This window comes from Moschus berezovskii, chromosome 8 (genome assembly GCF_049115385.1).
Source record: "Moschus berezovskii isolate FMDL1 chromosome 8, NW_MosBer_1.0, whole genome shotgun sequence".
Taxonomy (NCBI): domain Eukaryota; kingdom Metazoa; phylum Chordata; class Mammalia; order Artiodactyla; family Moschidae; genus Moschus; species Moschus berezovskii.
Window position 1 is genome coordinate 110645648 of NC_142467.1, and position 26055 is coordinate 110671702.

Genomic DNA, 26055 nt, shown 5'->3' on the forward strand with positions numbered 1-26055 from the left:
AGAACCACTGCTCTAGGCTCAGTGGTAAAGATCCGCCTGACAATGCAGGAGACACGGGTTTGATCCCTGGGTTGGAAAGATGCCCTGGAGAAGGAAATGGCAACCCACTCTGTATTCTTGCCTGAGAAATCCCATGGACAAAGGGTGCATAGGATAGTCCACAGGGTTGCAAAAGAATTAGACAAGACTTAGCAACTAAACAACAACATTAAATTTTTCCTGAGATGGAAAGGGGAAGAATTTGAAGGGAGAAAGTCTCAGATGAGGCAGGTTCAGAGAAAATAAGAAGGTGCAGCTGAAGGAAGTTAATCTTTGCAAGGTGAGATGTTTCCCTCTAAGAAGAGCAGGAAAGAAGAGGATTGATAAGACATTAAGTGGTTTTTTTAAATAATTTTAATTGGAGGCTAATTACTTCACAATATTGTAGTGGTTTTGCCATACATTTACATGAATCAGCCATGGGTGTACATTAAGTTTTGAGGTTAAGTTTTAAATCAGATAGATCTGTGTTTAAATCCTGGTTCAGCACTCACTTTCCATTCACACTAAATCCATAACATAGGTAGTTGTGGGGATTAAGTGAACTCATACTGCAGAACTAGTACTGTCCACTATTGGGCAGAGAGCCCACGAAACTGAAGGGCAAATATCCATGGGGCTAAAGAACCAGTAGAGTAAGACTGTGAAAGGAAGTGATGGGGAAGGTGGGTGGGTTCCTTCTGGAAATGTCCATTGGGTACCTATAACTTGCTGAGCGTTGGATTCGGTACTGGAGATGAAAAGGGCAGGGCTCTTGCCCTTCATGGGTGGAGGGAGATGTAGAGAAAAAAATCAGTGAGTGTTTACAGTATGGCTGGTCACGGAATGTAAGTCCAGAGTTTCGTCAGAGCGCTAAGGGGTATCGTAAGGAACTTGGCCAAGTTTGGGGGAAATGAAAACATACTGTCGAGGAGTTGATGTCTGAGCTAAATGTCCGGAGGTTCCCAGGCCAGAGATACATTCTCAGTCCTGAAAGGAGTTCAGTTTACGTCCAGGCTTCAAAGTACTAGCAGGAGATTGAACAGAGAAGTTTACTGCGATCAGATCAAACAGGCCTGTACATGCTAGCTTAAGGAGTTGGAACTTCATGTGTAAGTGATAGGGAAGTAACTAATTTTAAATGGTTAAAATACGTGTTTATTAGAGCTCATGTTGAAAGTATAAAGAGTGGGTTAGAACAGAAGGAGAACAGAAACAGATCAGCATAAAGTTACTTCAGTGATCTAGGATGAAAAATAAAAAAACTAAGATGGAGGTGGCATGGAGGAATCTCACTAGAGAGTGCTTGAGAAGATACAGTAAACAGAAATCCCGCCCTAATCATCTGATAGGACAAGATTTAAGCCATGCACCGAGTCAGGGAGCAAGAACAGAAGGGGCTGAGCTGGGGAGAGAGGCAGAGGCGACCTTGGAGGGTGTCCTGTCTGATTTCCACGAGGACATGACCAGTTTCCAGTTACGTGGGGCGCAGGACAGAGGGCTGGTCAGAAAGAGGGTGGTGTGGGGAACGTTCACTCGGTCCATATTTGCATGCTTGCTCTGTGTCATCTGGTCGGGCTGTGGATGGGGTTTCCTGGGGAGACGAGAACAGTGCAGAGGGATGCGCGTCCTGCGGTTGCCATCACTGAAGGGGCAGGCATGAGCTGGAGCAGCTGCACAGAGTGGCCTTGGAGCAGGCGCAGGTCCAGAGTGGGTGCATGGGCCTTAAGGAAGGAAGAAGTTTAGCGACGCTCGGAGCTCAGTGCCTCAAAAAGGTCAAGTAAACACAGTTTGAAAAGTGTTGCTTGGATTTAAGAAGCAGGCGGTCACCTTGGTGAGTATGGCAGAATAGAGACTGGTGTTTGAAGAGGCTCAGTGAGGGGCAGTGGCGCTCCTCACAGTGCCTCCTCTCCCCCAGAAGTGACTCTTCTCAGTGCTCCCTCCTGCCCCTGTTCTTACACGAGGAACCAGAGCTGCTCTGGGTGTTTAATCGTTTGCCTGTGAGCATACAGCAGTTAAGCAGCCTCCCTGTGCGCTTAGCACTGTGCTCAATGGTGTGTAGAGCAGGATGGAGTTTAAAAGATTGGAGGTGCTCAGCATTTGTCAGTACTTAGAGGAGGAAGGAACTGGTAAGGAGGGAAATGAATAGCAAATAGAGAATAAGATGGTAATTGAATGAGCCAAGATCTCACTGAAAGGCCAAACTGGGTGAGAACTCAGGTGGAGGGCTTGGCTAAGGGCATAGCATTGATTTATTTTTTAAAGTTTTCTAAGTTTATTTATTTATTGTTGGCTGTTGTGGGTCTTTGCTTCTTCGCACGGGCTACTGTCTGGTTGTGGTGAGCAGGCTTTTCATTGTGGTGCCTTCCCTTGTTGCAGACAGGCTCTACAGCGGGGGCTCATAGCTGTGGTGTACAGGCCACCTTGCTCTTCGGCATGTCGACTCTTCCCGAACCAGGGATAAAACGCATGTCCCCTGCATTGGCAGGCGGATTCCCAACCGTTAGACCCCCAGGGACGCCCTGAGCTCCTGATTAAGTCAGAGTTCCCCCACAGATGGGACACTCGTGGTGTTTGTACTATTAGTAGTTGTCATGATTGTTGCCCAGCCCCTTGCCATCCCGTGTACTGAGCATGCCAGGCTCCCCATCCTTCACTGTCTCTTGGAGTTTACTCAGGTTCATATGCTTTGAGTTGGTGATGCTATCTAACCTCAACTTGCGCCACCCCCTTTACCTTCTGCCTTCAGTCTTTCCCAGCTTTGGGGTCTTTTCCCATGAGTTGGCTCTTGCATCAGGTGGCCAAAGTATTGGAGCTTCAGCGTCAGTCCTCCAATGAATAGTCACGGTCGATTACTTCAGAATGGACTGGTTGGATCTCCTTGCAGTCCAAGGGACTCTCAAGAGTCTTCTCCAGCACCACAGTTCAAAAGCATCTTTGGTGTTCGGCCTTCTTTGTGGTCCAACACTCACATCCCTACATGACTACTGGAAAACCATAGCCTTGACTAGACAGACCGTCTTTGGCAAAGTGATGCCTCTGCTTTTTAATGTGCTGTCCAGGTTGGTCATGTTCTCCTTCCAAGGAGCAACTGTCTTCTAATTTCATGGCTGCAGTCACTGTCTGCAGTGATCTTGGAGCCCAAAAAATAAAGTCTGTCACTGCTTCTACTTTTTCCTTTTTTATTTGTCATGAGGTGATCGGACTGGATGCCATGATCTTAGTTTTTTTAATGCTGAGGTTTAAGCCAACTTTTTCACTCTCCTCTTTTGCCCTCATCAGGAGGTTCTGTAGTTGCTCTTTGCTTTCTGCCATTAGAGTGGTATCATCTGCGTATCTGAGGTTGTTGATATTTCTCCTGCAATCTTGATTCCAACTTGTGTTTATCCAGCCCAACATTTTGCACTCTGCATATGTTAAATAACCAAGGTGACAATATACAACCTTGACACACTTTAGGATTGGAATGAAAACTGACCTTCTGACCTTTTCTAGTTCTGGGGCCACTGCTGAGTTTTCCATATTTGCTGACATGTTGAGTGTAGCACTTTCACATCATCATCTTTTAGGATTTGAAATAGCTCAGATGGAATTCCATCACCTCCACTAACTTTATTCATAGTGATGCTTCTTCCTAAGGCCTACTTGACTTCGCATTCCAGGATGTCTGGCTCTAGGTGAGTGATGACACCATTGTGGTTATCCCAGTTATTTAGACCTTTTTAGTATAGTTCTCCTGTATATTCTTGCCACCTCTTCTTAATCTCTTCTGCTTCTGTTAGGTCCTTACTATTTCTGTCCTTTATCATGCCCATCCTTGCATAAAATGTTCCCTTGATATCTCCAGTTTTCATGCAGCAATCTGTAGTCTTTCCCTTTCTGTTGTTTTCCTCTTATTTCTTTGCATTGTTTTTTAGAAGGCTTTCCTATCAGAGTACCTCCGGAACTCTGTATTCAGTTCAGTGTATCTTTCCCTTTCACCCTTCCCTTTTGCTTCTTTTCTCCTTGTTTTGCCTTTTGCTTCTCTCATTTTGCCTTGGAGTGCAAAATGAAGCAGGGCAAATGCAAACAGAGTTTTGTCAAGAGAACACACTGGTCATAGCAAACCCCTTTTTCCAACAACAGAAGAGATGGCTCTGCACATGGATGTCACCAGATGGTCAACACCGAAATCATATTTATTACATTTTTTGCAGTCAGAGATGAAGAAGCTCTATACAGTCAGCAAAAACAGCACCTGGATCTGATGGCTCAGATCATCAACTGCTTATTGCAAAATTCAGGCTTAAATCGAAGAAAGTAGGGGAAACCAGTAGACCATTCGGGTATGACCCGAATTAAACCCCTTATGATTATACAGTGAAAGTGATGAATAGACCCAAGGGATTAGATCTGGTAGAGACAGAGTGCCCAAAGAACTGTGGAGGGAGATTAGTAACATTATGCAGGAGGCAGTGACCAAAATCATTCCAAAGAAAAAGAAATGCAAGAAGGCAAAATGGTTGTCTGAGATGAGGCTTCACAAAAAGCTGAGGAAAGAAAAGGATATCATGATACCTTTTTCATATTCATATTCCTATACCTGATTGAATTCTTAGAACAGGGTTCCAGAGGGTATCAGAGAGATCTAGTCTTAATGATTAATCACTTAATCAATAAGTGATTGATTATCTGCTGTTCTTTAAGGGAGCTCAAGTATTACTCTAAAATAACCCTCCTTTGACCCTCTCTGGCTATCAAGCAGTTTCTTTTCCTCTGCTTTTTAAAAACAAAATTTATTGAGACATAATTTACATAGCATCCATTTAAAGTGTACAATTCAGTAATTTTTAGTATACTCACAGTGATTAATCGTGCCTAAGTGTGACCATCGGCACAGTCAACTGGAGAACATGTTATCACTGCAGACAGAAGCCTGGCACCCCTTAGCCATCGAGCCCCCCACTCCCTTTCCATCCCAGGCAGCCACTAACCTGCTTTGTCTCTGGTTCTCCCTCTGTAAACTTGATTATCCCTAATCACGTTTCTACAATGTCTTTAAGTTTTTTTTTAATATTTGTTTATTCTTGACTGTGCTGTATCTTTCTTGCTGCACATTGGCTTTCTCCAGTTGCAATGCTAGGGCTTCTCACCGCATGGCTTCTGTGGTTGCAGAGCACAGACTAGGGCACGTGGGCTCAGTGGTTGCAGCTCAAGGGCTCCAGAGCACAGGCTCAATAGGTGTAGCTTAAGGGTTCAGTTGCTCTGAGACATGTGGGATCTTCCCAGACCAGGGATCAAATCAGTGTGCCTTGCATTGCAAGGCGGAGTCTTAACCACGGACCAGGGGAATCCCCTATTATTACTACTGACATTTTTAGTTCATATTTTTAAAGTACTTCTTTGGTGATTGTCTTTTGTTTTCTTTTAAGACCTGAAGGCTCACCCTTTTTTTAAAAAAAATACTGATTGATTTAATTTATGTATTTGGCTATGCCAGATCTCAGTTGCAGCACTTAGGATCTTTGATCTTTAGTTGCAGTGTGTGGGATCTGGTTCCCTCACCAGGGATGGAACCTGTGCCCCCTTCATTGGGAGCTTGGAGTCTTAGCCACTGTACCACTAGGGGAGTCCCCATGATTGTAATTTAAAGAGCATTTATATTTTATCTATACATGCTGAAGTATTTAAGGAGAAATTAATTATGCGATTCCTCGGTTAGCCCAAGGAGCATGGGTAGGGTATGAATAAGAGAAGCTGGGCTATGTGTTGTTTCACTTGGGCAGTAGGTACGTAGAGGTCATTGTATCTTCCTCCTGTAGTGTATATTTGAAATTTTCCATAATTTATTATGGTCAATTTTGTTTTTGTTTTGTTTGCAAAAGGTATTGATGAGACAGGAAAATGAGAACACTGATGGGATATAGGATAATAATAAAGAGTTAATTTTAAATTGTGGTAAAAGACATATGACATAAAAATTTGCCATCCTAACCATTTTCAAGTGTACAGTTCAGTGGCATGAAGTTCACAGTTACAACCACACCACCCTCCATCTTCAGAACTTTTTCATCTTACAAAACTGAAAACACTATACCCATTAAACGGTAACTTGCATTTCTTCCTCTCTCCACTTCTGGCAAGCACCATTCTACTTTCTGTCTTTAATGAATGTGACTGCTTCGGGTATCTCGTATGAGGAGAATCATAGAGTGTTTGTTTTGTCCTTTTGTGGCTTATTTCATTTACAGGGTATTTGGGGTCCATCCATGTTGTCACCTATGTCCACATTTCCTTCCTTTTCCAGGCTCGTGTGGGTATACCATGTTTTATTTTATCCATTCGTCCATTGATGGACGCTTGGGTTGCTTCTACTTTTTGGCTGTTGTGGATTATGCTACTATGAGCATGGGTATACAAATCCTTGGTTTCAGTTCTTTGGGAAATGGAATTATTCTAGACAAGAAATTGCTTCCTAATACAGTAAATCTTGTTTTTTAGGAGCCACTGTATTGTTTCCATAGTGGGTACACCATTTTTACATCCCCACCATTTTACATGCACAAGGGTTCCAATTTCTCTGTGTTCTTGCCAGTACTTGTTACTTTCTGGCTTTTTGATAGTAGACATCCTCATGAGTTTAAGGTGGTGATGATAAAAAAATTATTTAGGATAAGGCAGAGACATAATAAATTAGATGTCTGCTCACCTCAGGGAAGAAAAAAAAAGTTGTAAAATACAATTTGAAAAAAATTTTTTAGCAGAATAAGATTTTAAAAGTCCCAAATGATTGTTAAAATGTTTTGGCTATTTAAAATCATTTACTGTCCTTTAAATAAAAAGTAAAAACTAATAAATTTTTAAAAATTAATGTTTTAGTTGTGAATGGTATTGTGATGTTATACACATGCTTGTATGTTTAAGAGTTCTTACTTTTTAGAGATACATACTGAAGTATTTGTGGATTAAATGATGCTATGTCTAGGATTTGTTTTTTGAATTACCTAGTTGGGGGAGGGGGTAGAAGGGGGAGGATAAGGAGATAGAATTGAAACACAAGGACCAAATCCTAATGATTGTTTCAGGTGAGGGATGGCATATTGGCATTCATTGCACTGTTCTCTCTAGTTGTGTGTATTTCTTTAACATTTTCCACTAAATCACATTTGGGGACAGTCACAGTCCGTTCCAGCCTCTCAACACTCCCTGTCGTGCCGTTTACACTTCATCAACGCTAAACAGCTCATTTTGTTCTGCTTGCTTCCCTCCATCTGCCGCCATTCCATGCTTATTTGTATGTTTTTGCCTTTGCCTCTCAGCCGAAGTGCCTTCCCCCCTCTTCTGGATGCCTTCTCTGCTTATTTAATACCTAACTCAGTCATCCCTTTCTCTGAGAAGTCTACCATGCCATTCCCACACTGTTCTCTTCTCTCCTCCCGTAATACTTCATTGATTCTCCATCAGATTCCAGGGGTGGATCAGGAACTATGTCTTATTTATCTCTTTTTTTTAAGTGAATGTTTTATTTATTTTTAATTATTTAATTTTTGACCGCGTGCAAAAACTTAAATTTCCTCAACTGGGTTGGAACTTATGCTCCCTGCAGTGGAAGCCTGCAGTCTTAAGCACCGGGCTGCCTAGCAGGTCTCATGTCTTGTTTATCTGTTTATCTCCAGTGCCTAGTGTTCTGCCTGGAGTAGAGTAAAAACCTACCAAATATCTGAATTCACCATAATCTTGTGCACAGCCTGTAAAGGGCATTATGTGGCACCTGGTAGGATCTTGGTAAATGAGCCCGGGAGGCTATCTCCCTCTGTTGTCATGATAACACCTGGTTCCTCCTGAACTTCAGCTCAGTCGCTCAGTCGTGTCTGACTCTTCGTGACCCCATGGACTGCAGCAGGCCAGGCTTACCTGTCCATCACCAACTCCCGAAGCTTGCTCAAACTCGTGTCCTTCAAGTCAGTGATGCCATCCAACCATCTCATCCTCTGTTGTCCCCTTCTCCTGCCTTCAATCTTTCCCAGCATCAGGGTCTTTTCCACTGAATCAGTTCTTTGCATCAGGTGGCCAAAGTATTGGAGCTTCAGCTTCAGCATCAGTCCTTCCAATGAACATTCAGGACTGATTTACTTTAGGATGGACTGGTTGGATCTCCTTGCAGTCCAAGGGACTCTCAGGAGTCTTCTCCAAACCACACTTCAAAGGCATCAATTCTTCGGCTGTCAGCTTTCTTTATAGTCCAACTCTCACATCCATACATGACTACTGGAAAAACCATAGCTTTGACTAGATGAACCTTTGTTGGCAAAGTAATGTCTCTGCTTTATAGTATGCTGTCTAGGTTGGTCATAGCTTTTCTTCGATGGAGCAAGTGTCTTTTAACTTCATGGCTGCAGTCACCATCTGCAGTAATTTTGGAGCCCCCCAAAATAAAATCTGTCACTGTTTCCCCATCTGTTTGCCATGAAGTGATGGGACCAGATGCCATGATCTTTGTTTTTTGAATGTTTTTTAAGCCAACTTTTTCACACTCCTCTTTCACTTTTATCACGAGGCTCTTTAGTTCTTCTTTGCTTTCTGCCTTAAGGGTGGGGTCATCTGCGTATTTGAGGTTATTGATATTTCTCCCGGCAATCTTGATTCCACCTTGTGCTTCATCCAGCCCGGCATTTCTCATGATATACTTTGCATATAAGTTAAATAAGCAGAGTGACAATATACAGCCTTGACGTACTCCTTTCCCTATGTGGAACCAGTCTGTTGTTCCATGTCCAGTTCAAACTGTTACTTCTTGACCTGCATGCAGATTTCTCAGGAGGCAGGTGAGATGGCCTGGTATTTCCATCTCTTTAAGAATTTCCCCTCAGTTTGTTGTGATTCACGCAGTCAAAGGCTTTGGCGTAGTCAATAAAGCAGAAGTAGATGTTTTTCTGGAACTCTTGCTTTTTAGATGATCCATGGATGTTGGCAATTTGATCTCTGATTCCTCTGCCTTCTGTAAATCCAGCTTGAACATCTAGAAGTTCACAATTCACGCACTGTTGAAGCCTAACTTGGAGAATTTTGAGCGTTACTTTGCTAGTGTGTGAGATGAGTGCAGTTGTGCAGTAGTTTGAACATTCTTTGGCATTGCCCTTTGGGATTGAAATGAAAACTGACCTTCTGACCTTTTTTAGTTCTGTGGCCACTGCTGAGTTTTCCCAGTTTGCTGACATGTTGAGTGCAGCACTTTCACAGCATCATCTTTTAGTATTTGAAATAGTTCAACTGGAATTCCATCACCTCCACTAGCTTTGTTCGTAGTGATGCTTCCTAAGGCCCACTTGACTTCACATTCTAGGATGTCTGGCTCTAGGTGAGTGATCACGCCATCATGGTTATCTGGGTCGTGACGATATTTTTTGTACAGTTCTTCTGTGTATTCTTGCCACTTCTTCTTAATCTCTTCTGTTTCTGTTAGGTCCATACCGTTTCTGTCCTTTACTTTTCCCATTTTGAAAGAAATGTTCCCTTGGTGTCTCTGATTTTCTTGACGAGAGCTCATCTTTCCCATGGTACTGTTTTCCTCTATTTCATTCCGTTGGTCACTAAGGAAGGCTTTCTTACCTTTCTGTGCAGTTCTTTGGAACTCTGCATTCAAATGGGAATATCTTTCCTTTTCTCCTTTTCCTTTCACTTCACTGTCTATAAGGCAGATAGCCCAGTGTCCTGGTGTTACTATACTGATTCCTTTGTATGATTTAATTGTTCCCAACATAGAGGAGACTTTAAACTTAAATTACCATAGCCTGGTGTTATCTTCATAAATCCATCCCATAATTGTGGGAGATTTTATTCCTTGGCTGAAACTTTGCTTGTTGCTCTGATTAAGCTTGAGTAATAGAAGAAAACTCATATTTATGGCCACGATCATAGCAGGCATTATTAATTGGCCAGGTGAGGGTATCCCATCTAGTAATATCAAGAGCAGACAGAACAGAGCTGAACTTTGCTAAAAGTCATCCAGTTAGAGGTTTGGAGGGGAGAAATCCACCAAGGTAACCCAGAACTACTAGATATAGGTAATTGCCCATAAACCCAACAATTGGATTGATTTGTAAAGATAGCATTGGATCATGCCTACAATAGAAAAAAAATTGATTCACACACAAAAGTCCAAGACATCAGGAAAACATAAATGATCATACGAGTCACATCAAGGACCTTGGGCAAACTGTTTCTCTCTGATGTCGTCGTCTTCTCGTCCTGATGTGAGTATAGTTTTGCCTTTGAGAGTCATTTTAAGATGATTTTGAGGTCAGCCATTCTCACTATAGACCAGTCCATTGCCGGGGCCCTGACAAGGGTCCTTTCATCTGGGTTGGAGATAGTCCTTCAAAGAATTATGACTGATAACATTTTACCAGGATATATCAGATTTCTAAGAACTCCATATAACCTCTGTTCTGTTCAGTCGCTCAGTCGTGTCCGACTCTTTGCGACCCCGTGGATTGTAGCCTACCAGGCTTCTCCTTCCGTGGGATTCTCCAGGCAAGAATACTGGAGTGGGTTACCATTTCCTTCTCCAGGGGATCTTCCCGACCCAGGGATCGAACCCGGGTCTCCCGCATTGGTGGCAGACACTTTAACCTCTGAGCCACCAGGGAAGCCCATATAACCTCTAGAATATCTATATTAGTAATATTTATCTTACAGTGTAACCTGAGAACATTTATTACTCATTTGATAATATTTCCATATAATGTAACCAACCAAATGAACATAATTAGTTTAATATCTCTCTTTGGGATGTTTCGGGGCCCCTTTGAAGCATCTTAAAGGTAACTAAGGTCAAAAGAACTTCAGTAGAATTTGATATAGGATGTTTTGTCAAAAAAAATCAAAAGAGTTTAGAACACTCAGATTTAGCCAGTGCTGGTGGGGTGTGTCACTTGGCTTACTGTATGATCTGTCACAATGGATGTATAGTGAGGCTCAAGGTCTAGTAAAAGTTGACTCTGACATCTTGGACCTAGGTGGTTCTATGACAGTGTCATTCCTAACAAAATCATTTACCCAACTAATTGTAATCCAATTTTAGAAACTCCTGATCATGCATAACTTACTCATTTCAGTACTTACTCATTTCTCACAGCTTCTTTTACTGAAAACACGTTTATTTTCCTTAGAAGTTTTTCCACGTTAAGTTCCTGTTGTTGCTGACAGCTTTGTAAGAAACAGAATGCGGTCGTATCTGGCCTCTAGTGACCCAGGCACAGCAGGAGTGTGCTGCTCATTGATGGCTCCAAAGACATGTCTGTGTCACCAGGTATCAGGTTAACACTGGCTATTTCCCAGTTCATAGGGACCTGAAATTTATTTAGCTTAATTTAGAATTGTTTGGTTTGTTCGTGCTTACTTTGCCTTAAACCAATTAAGTAGAGCTCATTTACAAATTAATCTCAACAATATTAACCAAAGACATATACAGAGACATACACATGTCTGGACAGACACAACGTGAAATCTAACTTCATTTTCTAAGCTTAGTTATGAATCAAATGTTCTAATATCAAATTCACTAGTTTATAATGACAGTTGGAATAAACAGAATTTTAAGGGCTTCTTCCTGTCGTCCCCTCAGTCTCAGGTGTTAGAGATCATCTAGATCCAGTGTTCCTGAGAGCCTGGTTTTGAGGCACAGGGAGAGACAGTCAAGCTCTACTAGAACTTGTTCCCCCTCAGGGTCACAATTCTGAAAGGTCTTTTAACCAAGCTTGCTCTTACTGTTTATGCAAAACAAACCAACTTTGGAACCACTTTTTCACACTTTTACCTAAACCAACTTTCTCTGAAGTCTAAACAAAATGGTGGCCACAAAAACCAAAATGGCTGTCACAATCACAATCCAGAACACAAAGCATAAAACACACACAGGCCCGGTAGTCCCAGTCAGACACTCCTTTAAATGCAAGATTACAGTCTCAGAAAACCGCCTATAGAGACAAGTACGAACAGAGTAAATGGAAGTATCTCCAGTCTTCAAAGATTTCAAAGGGAGGGAAGGAGGCCAGGTTGAAAGAAGAGAAGGAAGGAGCCGGGGGGAAGGTGGACTACAGGGATGACCTTACAGATGTCTCCTGCCACCTGCAGACACCCAGGCATTACGGACTTTACCCTGAGCTCCCAGGGAAGGGAGGACTGGACCTCGGCCCTACCAGAAACCAGAACAGAACCAGAATTCTCTCTCTCTGCCAACCAGAGATGATCAAGCTCCAGCCCTCAGCTCAGACTGAGGCCGTTTGACCAGACTCCTGCGTCCAGGACTGGGGGACTTTAAAAAAAGGGTAGGCTAGGAAGGGTTAAGGAGAGGAAAGAGAGACGGACGGGGAAAGAAGTCAGTAAAGTCTTTTGTTCCTTACCGGGTCAGGGCACTCTGGCCAGTCGTCCACGTCGGGAGACCAGAGACAAAAGGGTCCGAGTTGCAGCCGCTGGGTCTGGTCCATCAGTGAGGAAGCAGGTTGGTCCCTCAGTACCCCGAATGGTTAGGATGTCAGTCACAAAGAACAGTCTGCCAGAGTCACCCTTCATTGCAGGAAGGGGAACCCCTTCCAGGGTCTAAGAGTGGACTTTTGTCTAACACTCAGAAATGAATTGTCCAAAGAGACATATGAGCTGACTAAGCAAGAGACCTCATTGAAAGGGGCGCCCAGGCGGAGAGCAGGAGACTAAAGGAATCCAGGGGGACTATTCTGCAACGTGGCTCACAGTCTCAGGTTTTATGGCGATGGGATTTCTTGGGCCAATTTCTCTTGACTCAAGATCCTTCCTGGTGGCACATGCATTACTCAGCCAACATGGAAGTCAGCAAGAAGGATTCTGGGAGGTGGTAGGACTGGTGGCATCTCCTTTTGACCTTTCTCAAACTCTTCTGGTTGGTGGTGGCTGTTTAGTTTCGTGTTCCTTACTAAGACCTGTTGTAAAATAACTCATTCAAATAGTTACTTTGGTGCCTGGCCAGGGTGGGCGGTTTCAATCAGTGTGTTTCCCCTAACAGATGGAGGGAATAGGGACTTCCTCGGTGGTCCAGTGGTTTAAGACTCTGCCTTCCAAAGCAGGGGATGAGGGTTCCATCCCTGTTCAGGGAACTAAGATCCCACATAGTTCTCGGTGCAACCAAATGAATGAATGAATGAAGGGAATCATTATGTGGCAGATGATAGAAGAGCGAGTGGGCAGGGAAGGAAAGACACAGTGTTAAACTGTTTAATAGCATGAAGATCATTGCCAGTCTCTGAGAAGGCAGTCCTCCCAAGTCCTCCCATTCAACACTGAGTCGTTTCCCAGGTGGTGAACCAAAACACTGGCTGGCTCTCAGGGATGGAGGCGGTGGCATTTGGCTGACAAGAGGATGACAGCAGAGGGGGAGGAGGAAAGTGAATGTCCAGTGAGAAGAGGCAGGAAGCACTGGTGGCTGTCCCGGGTGACTGGCAGTGCGCACGGAACATTGATAAGAGCCACACCCGGTCTTAACAGCCACAGCTGTTGGTTAACTCAGAGCAGAAGAACGTTCATGTGGAGGAGTCGTACCACAGAGCAGCTGAGACTCCATTGGTAGGTGGTGGAAGAGGGAGCAAGCAGGGACGAGGTGAGGGACTCTCCTATAAAGCTAACGGGTGGGACACAGGATACTGATCTTTTGTTCATAAGGTATGGCAGCTCCAGCTTGACTCAGCGTTGATAATCTGGGGGCCCCTCTCCCAAATAGAAGATGATGGGTGGCATAGGCGAGGGTGGGGGTCATGACTGACTGGGTGAGCATCGCAGGGCCTCCAGTTTACCGTCAAAACATGCAGTATTCAACAAAACCTCTGCGTGAAGGAAATGAGCACCAGATCACATTATGCCAGAACCGAATCCCCCAGAAACCCTGTGCATGGGGAGACTATTTGTCAGTTACCCTAGGACCCTCTGAGCAGACTGCCCAGGAGTACCAGATAGCTGAGGGCAAGCCAGTTTCGTGTGCTTTGTTCTTAAATAATGTATAATCTGTTCAGACCGTTTCCCCATTTCTTTGCTTTCTTTTGCAATCCCCTACACTCCTGCAAATGCTCAAGACTTAAAGCTCTGCCAGAGCCACCACATTCCACACTTCCCAAACCTGCCAACAGCACTCCAGCTAAATTTTGTGAGCAGATGAGAAAATGACCTGGTGTTTCCTTTGGCTAAAAGCAATTGGTATTGCAAAATTAAGTTGTTCGCAACTTGTTTGCATGTGGATATTGAAAGAGGGAGTGGTAGCTTTTATAACTGTTAGGGCAAAGAAGGATTCTTTTCCTAGTCAGAGACAACCAGCTGACTCATCAAGTGCGTTGACCTTTTAGGTATCCATCTCCCCCGCTTAGGAAAATGGAAAACTCAGCTTAGCTCCCAGGTTACAGACAGCCCAAACCTGACACTGAGGAACACATGATTTTCCAGAAAGAATATAATAAAATTAAAAATCCCTGGTGGGAATGTAAATTGAAACAGCCACTATGGAAGATGGTACGGAGATTCCTTAAAAAACTAGGAATAAAACCACCGTATGACCCAGCAATCCCACTCCTAGGCACACACCCTGAGGAAACCAGAACTGAAAGAGACACATGCATCCCGTTGTTCACTGAAACACTATTTACAGTAGCTAGAGCATGGAAGCAGCCTAGATGTCCAGCAACAGGTGAGTGGGTAAAGAAGCTGTGGAACATATTCAGTGTATGCACAATATTACTCAGTCATAAAAAGAAGCGCCTTCGAGTCAGTTCTCGGGAGGTGGATAAACCTAGAACCTGTTATACAGAGTGAAGTCAGTTCAGTTCAGTCGCTCAGTCATGTCCGACTCTTTGTGACCCCATGAAGTAAATTAGAGAAAGATAAATACCTAATTCTAATGCATATATGTGGAATCTAGAAAAATGGTGCTGAAGAATTTACTTACAGAGCAGCAGTGGAGAAACAGAGAATGGACTTACGACATGGGAGGGGGGAGAGGGTGAGATGTATGGAAGGAGTCACATGGAAACTTGCATTACCATATGTAAAATAGAGAGCCATCAGGAATTTGCTGTATGGTTAAGAAACTCATGATGGTGTGATCATTCACCTAGCGCCAGACGTCCTGGAATGCAAAGTCAAGTGGACCTTAGAAAGTATCACTATGAACAAAGCTAGTGGAGGTGATGGAATTCCAGTTGAGTTATTTCAAATCCTGAAAGATGATGCTGTGAAAGTACTGCACTCAATATGCCAGCACATTTGGAAAACTCAGCAGTGGCCACAGGACTGGAAAAGCTCAGTTTTCATTCCAATCTCAAAGAAAGGCAATGCCAAAGCTTGTCCAAACTACTACACAATTGCACTCATCTCACACACTAGTAAAGGAATGCACAAAATTCTCCAAGGAAGGCTTCAGCAATACATGAACCATGAACTTCCAGATGTTCAAGCTGGATTTACAGAAGGCAGACAAACCAGAGATCAAATTGCCAACATCTGTTGGATCATCAAAAAAGCAAGAGAGTTCCAGAAAAACATATATTTCTGCTTTATTGACTATACCAAAGCCTTTGACTGTGTGGATCACAACAAACTGTGGAAATTCTTAAAGAGATGGGAATACCAGACCTTCTTACCTGCCTCCTGAGAAACCTGTATGCAGGTCAGGAAGCAATAGTTAGAACTGGACATGAAACAACAGACTGGTTCCAAATAGGAAAAGGAGTACGTCAAGGCTGTATATTGTCACCCTGTTTATTTAACTTATATGCAGAGTACATCGTGAGAAACGCTGGACTGGATGAAGCACAAGCTGGAATCAAGATTGCTGGGAGAAATATCAATAACCTCAGATATGCAGATGACACCACCCTTATGGCAGAAAGCGAAGAAGAACTAAAGAGCCTCTTGATGAAAGTGAAAGAGGAGAGTGAAAAAGTTGGCTTAAAGCTCAATATTCAGAAAACGAAGATCATGGCATCCGGTCCCATCACTTCATGGCAAATAGATGGGGAAACAGTGGAAACAGTGTCAGACTTTATTTTTTTAGGTTCCATAATCACTGCAGATGGTGACTGCTGCCATGAAATTAAAAGACACTTGCTCCTTGGAAGAAAAGTTGTGACCAACCTTTTGGTCACATATTAGACATAAAAGACAGCATATTAAAAAGCAGAGACATTACATTGCTGACAAATGTCCATCTAGTCAAAGCTATGATTTTTCCAGTAGTATATATAGATGTGAGAGTTGGAGTGTAAAGAAAGCTGAACACCAAAGAATTGATGCTTTTGAACTGTGGTGCTGGAGGAGACTCTTGAGAGTCCCTTGGACTGCAAGGAGATCCAACCAGTCCATCCTAAAGGGGATCAGTGCTGGGTGTTCATTGGAAGGACCGATACTGAAGCTGAAACTCCAGTACTTGGGTCACCTGATGCAAAGAACTGACTCATTAGAAAAGACCCTGACACTGGGAAAGATTGAGGACGGGAGGAGAAGGGGATGACAGAGGATGAGATGGTTGGAGGACATCACTGACCCAATGCAAACATGAGTTTGAGTGAACTCTGGGTTTTGGTGATGGACAGGGAGGCCTGGCGAGCTGTGGTTCATGGGGTCACAAAGAGTCAGACACAACTGAGCGACTGAACTGAACAAAGAAACTCAAACAGAGGCTCTGTATCAACCTAGAGGGGTGGGATGGGGAGGGAGATGGGAGAAAAGTTCAAAAGGGAGGGGATAGATGTATGTATATGGCTGATTCTGGTTGAGTTTTGACAGAATACAAGAAAATTCTGTAAAACAATTATGCTTCAGTAAAAAATAAAACAAAACCCCTCAATATTAGCAATTCATTTTTATTTCCTTTTGACTAATTAAATGGGTATAAATTTTACTTTCCCCAAAGGAAACTTTTAAAACAATGGATCTTATGAAGGGTCCATTTTAGGATCGTGGTTCCGTTTCCCCCCTCTTACCCCTAGGTGGCAGCAAGAAGCAGAAAAACCTACATGAAAATAAAGCACATGTCCTTATGTTGTAGGGGCTGTATTCTTAGTATTTTTTTTATAATTGAAGTATAGTTGATTTACAGTGTTGTGTTAATTACTGCTATAAGCAAAGTGATTCAGTTATATTCTTATATATATGTATATACACACTTGTGTTTTGTATTCTTTTCTATTATGGTTTATCATAGGATATTAAATATAGATCTCTGTGCTGTACAGTAGGGCCTTGTTTATTCATTCTGTATATAAAAACTTACACGTGCTCACCCCAGCCTCCCATGTCAGTCCTCTTTCAACCCCGTCCCTCTTAGCAGCCACCAGTCTGTTCTCAGTCTGCGATTCTGTTTCTGTTTCACAGACAGGTTCATTTATGTCATATTTTGCTGCTGTTGTTGTTTAGTCTCTCAGTCGTGTCCAACTCTCTGCAACTGCACGGACTGTAGCTGCCAGGCTCCTCTGTCCATGGGGTTTCCTGGCAAGATCACTGGAGTGGGTTGCCATTTCCTTCTTCTCCAGGGGATGTTTAGGTTCCGCATGTAAACAACAGCACATGGTGTTTGGCTTTCTCTTTCTGACTTGCTTTGTTTGGTGTGATAACCTCAGCCATGTTGCTGCCAGTGGCACTGTCTCCTTCTCCTCTGTGGCTGAGCAGTACTCCCCCGTATACATGCACCACATCATCCTTACCCCATTCACTCGTCGATGGGCGCTTAGGTTGTTTCCGGGACTTGGCTGTTGTGCATAGTGCTACTGTGAACATAGGGGCGCATGTATCTTTTTGAATTATAGTTTTGTTTGAATATGTGACCAGGAGTGGGATTGCTGGATCATATGGTAATTCTGTTTTTAATTTTTTGAGAAACCTCCATACTGTTCTTCACAGTTGCTGCACCAACTTACATTCCCACCAACAGTGTAGGACAACAGCAACAGCATTTGTTATTTAGACTTTTAAATGATGGCCATTTTGATCATCGTGCAGTGCTACCTCATTGTAGTTTTGATTTGCATTTCTCTAATAATTAGCCATGTTGAGCATCTTTTCATGTGCCTGTTCATGTGTCTGTTTTGGAGAAATATTTATAGGTCAGCCCATTTTTTGATTGAGTTGTTGTGGTTTTTTTGTTGTTGTGTTGTATGAGCTATTTGTATATTTTGGAAATTAAGTCCTTGAGGGTGGCATCGTTTGCAAATATTTTCTCCCATTCTATAGATTGTCTTTTCATTTTGTCGGTGGTTTCCTTTGCTATGTAAAACCATGTAAGTTTCATTAGGTCCTATTTGAGGTTTTTTGCTTTGTTTTTTGGTTTATATTTCTTTGGCCTTGGGAGGTCTAAGAAAACATTGTTACAGTTTAGAGCAAGGAATGTTTTGCCTGTGATCTGTTCTGAGAGTTTTATGGTGTCATGTCTTATGTTTCAGTCTGTAAACCATTTTGAGTTTATTTTTGTTTATGGTGAGAGGATTTGTTCTGACTTCATTGATTTACATGCAGCTGTCCAGTTTTCCCAACATTACTTTCTGAACAAACTGTCCTTTCCCCCTTGTATAGTCTTGCTTCCTTTGTCAAAGATTAATTGATCATAGGTGTATGGGTTTATTTCTGGTCTTTTGGTTCTGTTTTTTTGATCCGTTTGTCTGTTGTTGTGCCAGTATCACACTGTTTTGATTACTGTAGCTTTGTAGTATCATCTGAGGTCTGAAAGGGTTATGGTTCCAGCTTTACTCTTTTTCCTCAGGCTTGCTTTGACAATTCTGGGTCTTTTATGGTTCCATATGAATTTTAGGATTATTCTAGTTCTTTGAGAATTTCTCAAAGAAATTTGATAGGGATTGCATTAAATCTGTAGATTGCTTTGGGTCATATGGCCATTTGAACTATGTTAATTCTTTCAGTCCAAGAGCATGGGATTACTTTACATTTCTTTCAGTCATCTTCAGTTTCCTTTTTTATTTTTTTGCAAGCAAACTCTTTATTGTCTGAGTCACCAGGGAAGTTTTTTTTAACAGATACCACAGAAATACAAAAAATTATAAGAGAATATAATAAACAACTATTTGTCCACAAATTAGAAAACCTAGAAGAAATGGACAAATTCTTAGAAGCATACAATCCTCCAAGGTTGAATCATGAAGAAAGAAAATCTGAGTAGACAGATCACTACAATGATCACTACAGTGATCACTACAATACAGAGAATTAAATGTAATAAAAAAGCTAATCAAAAATGTAATAAAAATCAATGTAATAAAAAAACGCCCTAAAAGTCTAGGAATAGATGGTTTCACAAGTGAAATCTACTAAACATTCAAAGAAGACTTAATTCATATCCTTCTCAAAAAATTGCAGAGGAGGAATGTTTTCTAATTCGTTTTATGAGGCCAGCATCACCCTGGTGCTAGAAGCAGATAAAGGCAACATTAAAAAAGAAAGAAAACTACAGGCCAATATTTCTAACAAATATAGGTGCAAACATCCTCAATAAAATATTATTATACACCATGATAAATGGGATTTATGGACAATTAATTTATGACAAACGGTAAAGAACATAGGCTGCAGAAACAATAATCTCTTCAAAAAATAGCGCACCCATAGCTGATTCATGTGAATGTATGGCAAAACCCACCACAATATTGTAAAGTAATTTGCTTCCAATTAAAAAAAAAATTATACTGGGGAAACTCTATGGCCACATGCAAAAAAATGAAATTAGACCTCTATCTCACACCATACACAAAAAGTTATCTCAAAATGGATTAAAACTTGAATGCAAGACTTGAAACCATAAAACTCCTAGAAGGAAACAGTTCCCTTTTTTAATGTTTTATAGTTTCCATCATGTAAGTCTTTCACCTCCTCTGTCAGGGTTATTCCTAAGTGTTTTATTTTGGGGTTTACTTTTTTGAAAGTGTTTGTTTGTTTTTTAAACATTCCTTTTCTGTTATGACTTCTGGGGGCTTCCCAGGTGGCTTAATGGTAAAGAATCCACCTACCAGTGCAGGAGACTCAGGAGACATGGGTTTGATCCATGAGTTGGGAAGATCCCCTGGAGAAGGAAATGGCAACCCACTCCAGTATTCTTGCCGGGAACCATTCTGTGGACAGAGGAGCCTGGCAGGCTTTAAGTCCATGGGGTCATAAAGAGTCCAACACAACTGAGTGACTTAGCAAAAATTTTAAAAGGTGTTTTTCTTTTATTCCCTTTCTGATATTTCATTGTTGATATAAAGAAATGCAACTGATTTATGTATGTTAATCTTGTATCCTGCTACCTTGCACAGTTTATCAGTTCTAGTACTTTTTGTGTGAAGTATTTAGGGGGCGGGAGGAGAAGGGGACGACAGAGAATGAGATGGCTGGATGGCATCACCGACTCGATGGACATGAGTTTGAGTGAACTCCGGGAGTTGGTGATGGACAGGGAGGCCTGGCGTGCTGTGATTCATGGGGTCGCAAAGAGTCGGACACGACTGAACTGAACCGATATGTATTATCATCTGCATATAATGATAATTGTACCTTTCCTCTTCCAATCTGGATACCTTTTATTTCTTTTTCTTGCCTAGTCTCTGTGGCTAGGACTTCCAGTACTGTGTTGAATAGAAGAGGTGAGAGTGAGCATCCTTGTCTTATTCCAGAATTAGTGGGAAGGCTTTCAGCTTTTTACCATTGAATATTATATTGGCTGTGGATTTGTCATAAATTTATTGAGATATGTGTCCTTTATACATAGGGGCCGTGTTCTTGAGTTTGTTTTGCTTATACCTCTGACCTACAGTTCCGTTTATTCAGCATTTCTAACTTTTTCTGAGCTAAGTATCCAAATATCTATTTAAAGAAGTACTTAGCCAGAATTTATAGAACACTGTGCAGTCAGCTTTAACAGTTAAATAAGAAAATCTTGAGGGAGAGGGAATGGATCATTGAAAGTCAGAGACTGATAAAATTATCCTCCTCATTTTCTTGCTCATTGTGCATGTGTGTCTACAGGTAGTTTCTTGCTGCAAGCTGGTGCCCTTGGCCCCCTCTGCGCCCCGCTGCCACCTGGGGATCGGGTCCTTCTGCATTCAGCCCCATAGAGCGGGTGTAGCGGGTCTTTGTGGTCCTTCTCTGCAGCAGAAGATAGCAGCGCGGAGTGTCCTGTGCTGTTCTCTGAAACCGACTTAACGATAATGTTGAAAGCTGTTATTTGGCACTTTGTAAATAGCACCAAATAGATGCTTAGGGCTGGTGGGGGTGTGGAATTGAGAATGGGGGACGAAGGATAAAAGGTGTAACGGAAGTAACCATGGACAGGAGCAGCCGAGTTCAGAGGTTGAGCATTGCTGCCTCTGTTGGTGGCGGCGTTGAGTCCTGGCAGCTGGAAACAGAGCTGGGGAAACACGGAAGGATAGCACCACTCGTCTGCTCCACTCCACTGTCATGTTCTCTCTGTGAAACGCCTGTCCTGGAGCTCTTAGGGTGCTCTACTGCTTGCATAGAGTGTTCATCTTATGCTGTAGCTATGTCCGAGAAGATTGGAAGCCCATGGGACCACCGCATTTGTCTTGATATCCCTGCAGCACTTGTCCCTGACACATGGTAGACTCTCAATAAGGTTAGTTGAACAAATGCAGTTGAGGAGCAGATGGGAGGTAAGTACCAATGCCAGGCAGACAGGACGGTATTGGAATTAACAGTCGTCTTCAGAAGCGGTAGGGTCTGTGAGGGCTGGTGACTGGGTTCAGGGGGTGGCAGGTGCTCAGGATTGGCGGGAAGGAGAGCGGGACACAGGCAGAGGACCTGTGAGGCACATGAGGAAGCAGCCAGGCCTGGAGAGAAGGGTGGAGCCGGCAGGGGACCTGGAAAGACTGCGGAGGGCGTGAGAGTGCTGTGCGCTGAGCTGGAGCCTGGAGCGTGTGATGAGCCCCCGACAAGGTCCAACCTACACCAGCCAGGTCTCCTTTAGCCAAGAGCAGCAGAAATCCGAGTTAAACCAGCCTATACGTAAGGAGGAATTCATTGGTTCCCGTAAGTGAAAAGTCCAGTGGGATGGCTGGTCTCAGGCATAACCTAGACCCCGGGACTCAAATGTTCTCAAGAATGTATATATATCGTGTGGCTCTTTCTCACTGGCTCCATTATCAGGCACACCCTCAGACTAGATGACTCTAGGCCGCATCAGACTTGTGTCCTACTAAAAGCTGCATATGTCCAGGGACTGACTCACTGACTGCAGCTGGGTTGCTTAGCCACAGCTGAGCTAGTCCTGATTCAGGCAAGGCCACAGGAAAGGAGAAGGGGAAGACAGCCCTGGAGGGGAAATGGGTGTGTGTTCCGGGAAGTGGAGAGCGTAAACTAGGCAAGCAGAATCGGCAGGAGAGCGCTCCAGGGGGTGCAGACCCTAGTTTTGAGTCACCGTCAGAAGTAGAGGGATCCGTGGTGTTGTATACATGAGTCACTCTTTTTCATGTTTTTCAGCATCTCCATGATACGGTAAAGAGGAATCTCGACAGTACCACATCCCCTCAAAATGGTGATCAGCAGAATGGCTACGGAGATTTCTTTCCTGGGCACAAGAAGACACGCCGAGAGGCCTCTCTGGGAGCCGCTGTCTCTTCCAACGGCCTGCCCCCAGCTTCCCCACTTGGCCAGCCCGAAAAGCCTGGCCCTGAAGCCCTGCAGGCCACTGGGAAGCACGCACTGGGGCTGGACTCCATCAGCAAGAAGTGTCTGGCAGACTCGAGCCTCCATTTGAACGGAGGCAGCAACGCTAGTGAGTCATTTCCCCTGAGCCTGAATAAAGAACTGAAACAGGAGCCCATGGATGACCTGCCTTGCATGATCGCAGGGGCCGGAGGCTCCATCTCTCAAGGCAACCTCATGCCTGACCTCAATCTCAATGAGCAGGAGTGGAAGGAGCTCATCGAGGAGCTGAACAGGTCAGTGCCTGATGAAGACATGAAGGATCTGTTCAATGAGGACTTTGAAGAGAAGAAGGACCCAGAGTCTTCTGGTTCTGCCACACAGACCCCCTTGGCACAGGACATTAATATTAAGACGGAATTCTCTCCAGCGGCCTTTGAACAGGAACAGTTAGGCTCTCCACAAGTGAGGGCTGGGTCTGCAGGACAGACCTTTATGGGGCCTTCATCTGGCCCTGTGACCACAGATTCACCCAGCCTCGGGGGCTCCCAGCCTCTCTTCCACACCGCTGGTCAGCCTGGGGTGGACAGTCCCAGTCCCAGCCTGATGCCGGCATCAGCCCAGGCCCAGAATGCACAGAGAGCCCTCTCCAGTGTGGTGCTGCCCAGCCAGGGCCCAGGTGGAGGCCCAGAGCTGTCCTCTGCCCACCAACTCCAGCAGATCGCTGCCAAGCAGAAACGTGAGCAGATGCTCCAGAACCCGCAGCAGGCTGCCCCAGCACCTGCTCCAGGCCAGATGTCCACGTGGCAGCAGACAGGCCCCGCCCACAGTCCCTTAAATGCCCCTTACCCCGTGGAAAAGCCGGCCAGCCCTCCTGGTTACAAGCCAGACTTCACCACCTCCAAACTGCTCATGATGCCCAATGTCAACAAGAGCTCCCCTCGACCTGGAGGACCCTACCTCCAGTCCAGCCATGTGAGCCTGCTGAGCCACCAGCCGCCAAGTAACTTGAATCAGAACCCCGTGGCTAGCCAAGGCTCGGTGCTGGACTATGGCAACACCAAGCCCCTTTCTCACTACAAAGCAGATTGTGGACAAGGCGGCCCTGGGGCTGGCCAGAGCAAGCCGGCTCTAATGGCTTATCTTCCCCAGCAGCTGCCTCATCTTAGCAGTGAGCAGAGCTCCTTATTTCTGATAAAACCAAAGCCAGGAAATATGCCCTTCCGACCACTGGTTGCACCTAGCCAGGTGAGCATGGGTCTTTGCTCTGATACTCTGCATTCACTTCCACCCACCGAGTGGTTTTTCAGGTCCCAGATAGTTGGGGAACAAAGAGAGTAAGTGAGCAGCTACTTTTTGACCTCCAGCTTCCTTGGGAATGAAAATCGATCAAGCAAACCAGGATTGATTCTCAGAACAGGATAGAACCCCTTTGCACTTGGTCTGGTGTCTCTCATGCCACACAACTTAAATCATTTGTGGCTGTGTTTAATGTCCTTAGAGGCCCTGCTTTTTTTCTTTTTTAAATAAACTTTCAGATATGTATGTTCAAAATGCCATAAGTTTTAGTAAGCTTACAGCATTGAGGTGAATGCTGCTTCCTAATAGGTCTAAATTGCATGGTTATTTGCTTAAGGCTCTCAAGCCTGGCAGAATCACTTAGCTCTGGAGGGTGGAGAATGGTCGAGAACCATTTTATCATGATCATTGTCTGCATTTCTACTCACATTCACGTTCTAAAATGCGCCACCACCACCCCCGAAGAGTAAACAGTGTCCCAGACTTCCTCAGAGCTGGCACTTCTTCTCCCTACCGCAGCATGTCCTGGGCTCCCCTACACCTTCCACACAGGTGGATCACTGCCTGAGCTAACAGTGGTGTGACTGTGCAACAGTTGCATGATGGTTGTTTTGTCATGGTGCAGTGAGGTATCTCCTTCCTTTCACTACTGTAAGCAAAAGGCTGCAGTGAATGTACCTTTGTGTATTTGTAACACACTAACATTTTAAACTCAGTAGTGGCCACAGGACTGGAAAACGTCAATTTTCATTCCAATCCCAAAGAAAGGCAATGCCAAAGAATGTTCAAACTACCACACAATTGCACTCATCTCACACACTAGCAAAGTAATGCTCAAAATTCTTTAAGCCATGCTTCAACAGTACGTGAACCAAGAACTTCCAGATGTTCAAGCTGGATTTACAGAAGGCAGACAAACCAGAGATCAAATTGTCAACATCTGTTGGCTCATCAAAAAAGCAAGAGAGTTCCAGAAAAATATCTACTTCTGCTTTATTGACTACACCAAAGCCTTTGACTGTGTGGATCACAATAAACTGTGGGAAATTCTCCAAGAGATGGGAATACCAGACCACCTTACCTGCCTCCTGAGAAATCTTTATGCAGGTCAAGAGGAACAGTTAAAACTGGACAAGGAACAACAGAGTGTGCCAAATAGGGAAGGAAGTACGTCAAGGTTGTATATTGTCACCCTGCTTATTTAACTTATATGCAGAGTACATCATGAGACACGCTGGGCTGGAGGAAGCACAAGCTGGCATCAAGATTGCTGGGAGAAATATCAATAACCTCAGATACGCAGATGACACAAACTTTATGGCAGAAAGTGAAGATGAACTAAAGAACCTCTTGATTAAAGAGTTGGCTTAAAACTCAACATTCAGAAAACTAAGACCACGGCATCTAGTCCCATCAGTTCATGGCAAATAGATGAGGAAACAGTGGAAACAGTGGCAGACTTTTTTGGGGGCTCCACAATCACTACAGATGGTGACTGCAGCCATGAAATTAAAAGACACTTGCTCCTTGGAAGAAAAGCTATGGCCAACCTAGACAGCATATTAAAAAGCAGAGACATTACTTTGCCAACAAAGGTGTGCCTAGTCAAAGCTATGGTTTTTCCAGGGGTCATGTATGGATGTGAGAGTTGGACTATAAAGAAAGCTGAGCGCTGAAGAATTGATTCTTTTGAACTGTGGTGTTGGAGAAGACTCTTGGGAGTCCCTTGGACTGCAAGGAGATCCAACCAATCAATCCTGAAGGAAATCAGTCCTGAATATTCATTGGAAGAACTGATGCCGAAGCTAAAACTCCAATACTTTGGCCACCTGATGTGAAGAACTGATTGATTGGAAAAGACCCTGATGCTGGGAGGGATTGGGGGCAGGAGGAGAAGGGGACGACAGAGGATGAGATGGTTGGATGGCATCACTGACTTGAAGGACACGAGTTTGAGCAAGCTTCGGGAATTGGTGATGGACAGGGAAGCCTGGCGTGCTGCAGTCCGTGGGGTCGCAAAGAGTCAGACACGACTGAGTGACTGAGCTGAACTGAACACTTTAGAAATAGAAAAACTCGATGCTAGTAATATCTGAAGAA

The 26055-nt window shown here is 43.7% G+C and overlaps 1 protein-coding gene across 1 annotated transcript in view; it reads left to right on the top strand.

Annotated features, from left to right (window-relative positions):
• MAML1 (mastermind like transcriptional coactivator 1) overlaps positions 1-26055 on the top strand; it is a 67121-nt gene that overhangs the window by 33737 nt on the left and 7329 nt on the right. The window contains exon 2 of the mRNA XM_055430910.2: positions 22492-23904. Within this exon, the coding sequence (XP_055286885.1) occupies positions 22492-23904 (1413 nt within the window). The remainder of the gene's footprint in view (positions 1-22491; positions 23905-26055) is intronic.